The 9,455-nt window shown below is 32.8% G+C and overlaps 1 protein-coding gene across 1 annotated transcript; it reads left to right on the forward strand.

Moving 5' to 3' along the window:
* The first annotated feature begins 4,988 nt into the window (after positions 1–4,988).
* On the forward strand, positions 4,989–9,201 carry LOC131627435 (uncharacterized). The gene is made up of 5 exons (XM_058898296.1): positions 4,989–6,219; positions 6,932–6,989; positions 7,086–7,169; positions 7,327–7,468; positions 8,635–9,201. The coding sequence occupies exons 1-5, from the start codon at positions 5,745–5,747 to the stop codon at positions 9,004–9,006; spliced, it is 1,131 nt and encodes a 376-aa protein (XP_058754279.1). The 5' UTR covers positions 4,989–5,744; the 3' UTR covers positions 9,007–9,201.
* The last annotated feature ends 254 nt before the right edge of the window (positions 9,202–9,455 follow it).

Genomic DNA, 9,455 nt, shown 5'->3' on the forward strand with positions numbered 1-9,455 from the left:
ATCAATAATTGATGAATTCCAGAAGAATTCAACGTTCAATCCCCTTTAAAAGGTCGCATCTATAATATTATTGAATCCAAGAAGGATTTCATAATTTTTTTTGTATCGATCTAAAATTTCATAATTTGTAATATGCTCATTAAAAGATTGTCATTCCAGAAAAATGACACAATACTTTTAACGCATCCCAGAAGGATGGTTATATTTTTTTATAGATTATTGTTTATGACAAATTATTTATATAGTTTCTGAATAACTTATCAAGCATCCCTGAAGAATAGAAAAATAAATTATTTTTATAGTTCCTGAAGAACTTATCAAGCATTCCTGAAGGATAGAAAAATATATTATTTTTATAGTTCTTGAAGAACTTATCCATCCCTGAAGGATAGTAAATCAAATTAATTATATGACGATATAATTTTAGTGATATAATATTGTATGATTAAATATGTTTAATTTTATAAGGGGTAATTGTTTGATAATTATATGATAATATGTTCATATGAATGTGTTTGATTAAAGTGTTTAATAATGAGATACTATTATATTGGTTTTGAATTATATTGGAGGTATCGAATATCTTTGTATTACACAACACAATTTGGACATTAAATGTGTAATAGAAAAGCTACCGTCTTTTTTCTCGGGTTTGTACTACACTTATATTAGTACAATTGAAGCACATGTCATTGTAAACCAGTAGTTTACAACTTACACTTAAATGTGTCGTTGGTAAAACCGGTTGGGTCATCTCGGATATAATATGATGCAAATAATTTGTATTGAAGAACCAGAAGTTTCTTCAATCCAGTCAATTTTTGTGTGTTTCTAAAGGAAAATAAAAATTTGAGAAATTGCGTTTTTATGACATTAACTGTTGCATCGACTAAAATATCATGCATATGTCTCTATTCACAACCAGAAGTTTGTGAAATTATTTTGTCACCTAATTAGACTAAGATCTTGTTTTCTGAACTTTTTTTTATAGAAATTCCTGTATAAGTATCACATATATATTATTAAAATTGATATTGAATATCATGTAATATATGTTCATAAAAAGAAAATGGACCCGAAGATCCATTCTTTAGACGTCTAAAGTTAATTATATGGTTGATACTTATGAGATCATCAATTCTAAATTATATATTTGAAACACCCAAAGTATGTTATTAATATATTTATTCGCATTAAGCCAACAAGATACTATATCTTAGTCCTCCCTAATTTATTCTAATACTTCTCATCTAAATGAACATTTGGATGTGTTGTGTATATTCCAATTGCTCCAATATAATACATTAAGATGAGTCATGATAGAATATTGGAAAAATATAATTAATATGACTCTCAATTTTGAGGATATAATTTGAGAAAATAATCAAATACTTGATTGCAGCCCAATAGGCTGATTATCACTTGATAAATTAATTTTCCCAATATTAGGGGGAGGGAAATGAACAGCTGAAATCATGAACAAGAAGTTCAAATGAACAATTTAAAATAAATTGTTATCTTGATCCTCGAACAAATCAATATGAACCAAATGTTCAAAATATTATTCATTTGCAAAGTTTATGAAATAAATTATCAGCTGATAATACTCCACTCAAAGTGGATTCTCTTATTGGATAATATAATATTGCAAATGAGTTGTAGTTGCGCCTGAAGCGTGGCATGAAAGTCGGTTCCAATGTTAAAAGTCCTCTACTAAGAAAAGAAACTAAAGATGACCCAAGTGAGGATATGAAAATTCTAAGAGCACTTTGATCTAATTTAATTTTCAGTTCCAGAAGAACAAATCAAGTACTTGAAATATGAAATAAAGAGATCTCGATCAATTATGTCATGGATGAAATGGAATGGAACCGAAATTGAGATAACTAAATAAAGTCAATATTGACAATTTCTTTATATACAATATAGCGCTAAAAGTGATCAATGATAACGAGGATCATGAGTCAAAGTCTATTAAAGATTAAAGACTAAGTGAGAATTGGCCAAAATAAATATATTCAATTGAATAAGAATTAAACTCACTTTACAAGTGACTCACTTTTGGACCTGTAGTCCGAACACCTCATGGTGTGAAACTAATGTGATATAAATGAGTTTTTGTAAAAAAGAAAAATAAGAATGATATAAAGTTTGATTTATTGCTCAATGATTTTCACAAAGACCTAAGATTGATTTTGATATATTCACCTGTAGTGGATTCAATCGATTTTTGATAATTAATTAGCCTTGTAACACATGAAGGGCATAATTTGAACATGATGGGTGTAATGACATCTTATTTGTATGGTTCACTTAATAGTGACATTTACCTGAAACTCCCTGAAGGGTTCAATATACCAGAGGCACGTAATTATGGATCTCGAGAAAATTACTACATCAAATTGAACAAGTCTCTGTATGAGTTGAAAGAATCTGGATGCATGTGGTATAATCGCCTCAGTGAATATTTACTAAATGATGAATATACAAATAATTCAATTTGTACTTGTATTTTCATAAAATGATGTGGAAAAGAATTTGCAATACTAATTATCTATGTGAATGTGATACATATTATTGGAACTCCTGAAGAGCTTCCAAAAGCTATAAATTCCTTAAAGAAAGAGTTTGAGATGAATGACCTAGGAAAAACAAAAATTATGTCTAGCCTTACAAATTGAGAATTTGGACAATGGAATATTTGTACACCAGGAAGATTATATAGAAAGGTGTTGAAACACTTCTATATGGACAAATCTCATTCGTTGTCTACTCCAATGATTGTTATATCATTAGATGTAGAGAAAGATCTTTTCAGGCCTCAAGAAAATGATTACAAAAATTGTTTGGTCCTGAAGTACCATATCTTAGTACAATTGGAGCACTAATGTACCTTGCTAATTATACACGTCTTGATATATCGTTTGTGGTCAATCTATTACCAAGATACAATTATTCACCTACATGAAGACATTTGAACGGAGTCAAACATATACTTCGTTATCTTAGAGATGCTGGTTACTTGTCAGATTCTCACAATAGTAGATCAGAAACAGGCTATTTGTTTACATGTGATGGTACAACCATTTCATGGAGATCTATGAAACAACTCATGGAAACAACTTCATCAAATCCCGCATTACTATTACCACTACATGAAGTCACTTCGAAGAAGATATTTTAAGAAACAACTACAAAGAATATCGTCTCACATGTAAATGTCTGCATGAGGGGGAGAAATACATATGTTTTGCACTCTTTTTTCCTTCACCATGGTTTTGTCCCATTGGGTTTTCCTGGTAAGGTTTTTAACGAGGCAATTCACATTCAAAGGATATTGTACTCTTTTTCCTTCACTAGAATTTTTCCCACTGGGTTTTTTCTAGTAAGGTTTTAACGAGGCATATCCTCAATGGACATCCAAGGGGGAGTGTTATGAATATTTATGTTAGTGGATGTCCATCCATCTCCATGTTCTTCATCTTCCTATTCCATACTTAATATGTGTTTAATATGTGTGATTTTCTATCTCCCTTGAGTCCTATAAATAGAGACCCATATTACAATGTAAAGCACACTTGAAATAAGATAAGATAATATTGCTCTCTTTCTTCTCTATCTCTCTTTGATCTCTCTATTGTTTTAGTTAGTTTTATAACAATTACTATTATATATTATAAATAAGAACTGATATAAGGATGTTATTATTATTATTAAAAAACAACATAATCTCAAAAAAGAAAATTCAACAAAATAAAAAGGAAAAAATTCACTTGAGAGCAACAAGGCATAAATAGCAACCGCACAATAGAAGTAAAATGAAACGTGAAATAACACAGAAAAATTTAGTCTTTAATAATTCAATAAGGACAATCTTGGAATTAAAAAAATAATTGAGGATAAAATAGGGAAAATAATAAAATTTTGATTAATGAATCTTCCCTCCCTTCCAAATCCCCCCAATTTGGAGGGGAGCAAAAAGTGAGTCTAGGAGGGAATTTGCTCCCCTCCCCTCATAAAAAAATGAACCAAACACATTTATTTATAAATATCCTCTCCCCTCCCCTCCATCTACTTCCAACCAAACGGACCCTAAGAGGGAAGACATATTGTTAATTCAAGCTTGAAAATGCCGGTTGTGAGAGTGAAATCGAAGAAGATAGGAGAACAAATTTTTTTATGTAAGTAGTATAGGGTAAGATCTCATATAATAGCTTAATCTAACGACTCTTATCTGTGGTCCACCATGAACCACGTACGCTCTGTTTACCAAACTATATTATGAGCTTATAGCTTATAACTTATAAGTTCGTATGGTAATAAAAGACCTGTTTGGTAACAGTCTTTTCATCACGAAGTTATAGCTTCTTTTACTAGTTTATAACTTATTTTCCAGACGCAATTTTAAATAGCGTTTTAGCTCTATAACTTATAACTTATTATTTTTTCTTCCATTAATATCCTTATAAATTTTAGTTATTTTAAATGTGTATTTAATTATTAATTAAGAAATGTCTTTTTATGTCCTTTTATATTTATCAGCTAGTTAAACTGCTAATTTTACTAAATACTTTAATTAACTTATAAGTTATGAATCATCAACCATCAGCTATAAACTATCAACCATCAACCATAAATTATAAACTAATCTATCACTTAACCACTAATTTTATAATACCGTTGTTGGTTCACTGTACATGTCTCCGTAAAATATAAAATAGATTTTAATTTTTTAGAAAAACAATTTTAAGATGGGAAAAGCTAACATGTGCCCCAAGGGAACAAGTTAATGAATTATTTATAGAAATATTTTTTTGAAACGCGTGCATTCAATGTATCGACTTTAAATATGACTTTATTGCATTTAATTATATTTAACATTTTCCAATTATAGTATCCTTAACATGTGCCCTTAGGGCACATGTTAGCATGACCCTTTTAAGATATTCAATCTCCTAAACAATAGATGTAGTTTCAAACTTTGTCCGACGGATATGAAAGGTCTTGAAGAGTCTTTTATTTTCTTCTATTTTACACATCTTCATTTCTCTCTTACTATTTTCACTCTCTATCTTCATCCTTTTCTTCTTTCCCGTTAATAATACTTTGTACCTTGCTTTCTTTGTTTCATCAAACCCCACAGTAACCATAAAAGATAAATCATCATCAAAACCCTATACTCTCTCTCTCTCTCTCACATCTTTTTCCCACCATTTTCTCCCCCATTTTCTTTCCTATTTCTACTACAACTCTGCTCAAGGAACGTGTGTGATTGTCATGTCACCAGCTTTTTGATGTTGCATTCAAGAGTACTATGCTTTTTCCACAATGCATAATGGAATCTTGGCCTTTCGAGGTTCTTTCGAGCTCAGTTCTAAATTACAACCGAACTCTACCTAAACCCTAATTTTTGCTCCCAAAAAGTCAACCCATTTTTCTAAATCAAGTCAATTTCAACTTTTTATGGGGTTTCTATTCTGGGTTTCTGATTAATGGGTTCTAGGAGTTCACTTTGAAGGTTGAAAATTCAAGATCTGTTTTTGGGGTTACGTCATTGTGCACACCAGGTGTTTGCTTTAAGTTTCATATGAGTTATGATCCTTTTTTGTTGTTCTTTAGCTGATAAAAAAGTGTGGGTTTTAGTGGATTTTCATGGGTAGTTTTGATTGATAATTAGAGTGAGTAGTGAGGTTAGAAGAGAAGAAATTGGTAGGTGACTGTGTGTTTTGGGGAGATTTGTGTCAATGTCAGCCTCAGGAGGTCCTAGGTTGAGGTCTATGAATGTTGCTGACTCAGAAGCAAGGCCTGTGTTTGGTCCTGCTGGAAATAAGACAGGTTCTTATAGTTCTAGGAAAGATGGTTCGAAGCCACTGAGGAAGGCTGAGAAATTGGGCAGGGATGTTGATTTGGCCAGAGAGAAGAAAGATGCTTCTTCTCCTCAGTCACATTCTACCAGTGTTTCTTCAGTGCTGCGCCGACACGAGCAGTTGTTGCATTCTAATTTGTCTATGAATGCTTCGTGTTCGTCTGATGCGTCTACTGATTCATTTCACAGCCGAGCTTCTACTGGGAGGTTGACTCGGTCTAATAGCTATGGTTTTACAAGGAAGCGGTCTGTGTCGAAGCCAAGAAGTGTTGTTTCTGATGGTGTGTTAGAATCCCCTCCTCCTGATGGCGCACAATCCAAGAAGAGATGTGCTTGGATCACTCCTAATACTGGTTTGTTCTACTCCTTCCTCCAATTTCCTTAAATTCTTAAGAGGGCATGCTATGTTGATTTTAAAACATCATAGGCAGGGGAATTGTTATGTGTTTAATTTTGTAGGATTTAGTTCTGTTCATGATACTTTTGGAGGCTGAATTGCTTTCTCGAGTATTGCTGTTGTAGTTTAATTTCAACTATAAGGTCTTATGCAATGTGTTGTGTTTGTATATGCATTTGAGCTGATATTGACATATTGGTGAACTGCATGACCCATTTAACTTAAACATAGATTTCTTCATTGAAGATTAATATTTTCTATATCATTATAACTCCATTTGGACATCATCATATTTTCCATTTAACTAATGTGAATAATAATGAAGTCTGGTATATTAATTTTTGATATTTTATTGCTTGTGTTTAATGTATTCATTTATGCAATGAGTTTGTAGGCAAAATAGGATAGAACATGCAATGGACACGTGCCTCTTACAATATATTTTAGTTGATGTTTTTGATTATTGAAGAGAAAGTTGGGAATTCCAAGAGAAGTACACTGTACGAACCTGATATAGGTCAATGGCACTGCAGATAAATGTGCACAAGCTATACATTTACTGGAAATTTCTCTATAATACACAATTCAAGTTTTATTTAGTTCCGAGCTACTTTGGCTTTCTTACAAAATTTTGTTTTCCTGACTAAGTGTTTACCTGTTGATATTAGAGCCATGTTATGCTACTTTCCACGATGAAGAATGGGGAGTTCCAGTACATGATGACAAGTAAGCTTTTATACACTAAAAATAGTATTGTTATGTTGGTTGGAAAAAGAATGTACCTTCCATTAAATTTTGTTTGGCACTCTTAATCACATGTAGGAAACTGTTTGAGGTTCTTGTTCTTTCAAGTGCCCTCTCTGAACTCGCTTGGCCAGCCATTCTAAGCAAGAGACACATATTTAGGTATTATCAATGTAGAATTTCTGAATATCTTTTTATTTCTTTAAAATTATTGTCAATTTTTGTGCTCTAATCTTTGCTGGTTGGCGGCTACCTCACATGTAGCCTATTTTTTCTTTAACTTTGTTCACATTATTATTGTTAACAAAGTTCTTTGCAGGGAAGCTTTTGCTGACTTTGATCCAGTTGCTGTCTCAAAATTAAATGAGAAGAAGATGTTGGCACCAGGAACCACTGCAAGTTCCTTACTCTCCGATCTGAAATTGCGTGGAATAATTGAGAATGCTCGCCAAATATCAAAGGTATATTATTTTTCTTGGGACTTTTGCTACCTTCATTATGCAATATGTCCTCCTGGGTTAAGTCACAGTTACTTGTTAATTTCTGGGTGAGGACCACTGGAAGTGGAATCAGAGAGAGTACATGCTTGCGGTATTTTACAGCCATATTCAAAATCTATAGTTCTATATCTGGTGTATATGGGATTCTTGGGATAAACTAGGTATCTACGCACGTAATTGCAGGGACTGATTCATTGAGTTGGGTAGGACCATAATGGGCGGCAAAACTCTCTCAAGAATATTAACACTGCCACATTCTCAGGACTGAATTTGAACCCAAAACCTCTCGTTAACCCAAAAGAGACCCAAACCATTCCATCCAAGAGTTTTTTGGGTGGGTGTATTTAATAAAATGTCTAGGAAACAAGTGATGCTACTAGCTATTTTAGACGGTACTTAATACTTTCCTTATTCATGATATATGAATAAAGTTGAATCCCGAGGTTATGCTAATCTAGAAAGAAGTCAACTGCTTAATGTTTTGGAAGTTTACTTTAGAGGTTTCCCTTTGAAAAAGAAATATTTTTTTTATTTTGTGAATTGATCTTTTGGAGAAACACCTAATCTAGGAAAGTAAGTCTAATAATTTTCATAAAAAAGAAAACCTGTCAAGCAGGATAGTTCAATTCTGTTTCTTTCATAAATGAATTGTGTTCCCTTTTCTGAAGAAAAAAAATACTTGAGTTGACTTTCTAATATCTTAGCTTTAGTATTTTAACTCATAATTACCATTGATAATGAGAGACTAATTAGAGAGATATTGAATCAATTGAACGACTTAAAATGCTATTTAATGATTATTTGATTAGGGAGGTTTAGGTAATAAGGGTAATTGAGTTGTGGTCCTGGCTCTCATTTAATTTGCATGGACCATATGGGACAACTCATGACATAAATCTTTTGTACAGTATGAGCTTCTTATATTCTTATTTACCGCAATGATGTGAGACCTAATTATTTGGATTCTCTAACCAGCCAACATGCTTAGCTGGTATGTGCTTAGCTACATAACATTAAAAACTACAATGCTTTACTTTACTCAACTGCCATAATTGCACTCTGAACAATTTGCACCACAGCTATGATTGTTGTTGCAACTAACTTTTTGCAGGTTTTACTGATGCCAGGTCATAGAAGAGTTTGGGTCATTTGACAATTACATTTGGAGTTTTGTGAGCCACAAGCCTATAGTTAGCAAATTTCGATATCCTCGACAGGTTCCTGCTAAAACACCAAAAGCTGAAGTTATTAGCAAAGATCTGTTGAGAAGAGGTTTCCGTGGCGTGGGTCCCACTGTCATATACTCCTTCATGCAGGTTGTGGGGTTAACTAATGACCACCTCATCAGTTGCTTCAGATTTCAGGAATGTGTGGCTGCAGCAGAAGGGAAGGAAGAAAATCCAATCAAGGATGATGCTCAACCAAAGGCATGTGATAGTGTGATGGAATCTGATCTTTCCATTGCCATTGATAATTTGAGTTTGTATGAATCACAGTAAATCTGGTAGATCAAATAGGTAGTACATACTTAGCCTGAGACTGATATTCGAGGAGAATTTGTATTAATCTCAAAGAAGGGTTGAATCAACTACCTGTGATGTGTATGAAGCTTTCTAGAGGGAAGCCTTAACAAATTGGTGTAGAATTTTTTGTACAGTAAAAAAATACCAGTGATTAGAAATATCTTTTACTGATTCAGTAGCCGCAGTTAATAGATAACCTGACTTTCATCATTTTGTATTAACCTCTCAATTTGACTGTTAGCATTCATGTATGCATTGTGTTGTTGTCCAGATAGAATTTGAACACATTGACACTAGTAATAATTTGAGAATGTGAAGCGATTGAATGAAACTACACATGAGGTAACACGCATTCAATCCGAAATGCCTGAGCTACATATGTTTGAATTGATTGATGGGTCCTCTCCCACTTGTGATGAATGACA

The sequence above is a fragment of the Vicia villosa genome, linkage group LG1 (genome assembly GCF_029867415.1).
Source record: "Vicia villosa cultivar HV-30 ecotype Madison, WI linkage group LG1, Vvil1.0, whole genome shotgun sequence".
Classification (NCBI taxonomy): Eukaryota; Viridiplantae; Streptophyta; class Magnoliopsida; order Fabales; family Fabaceae; genus Vicia; species Vicia villosa.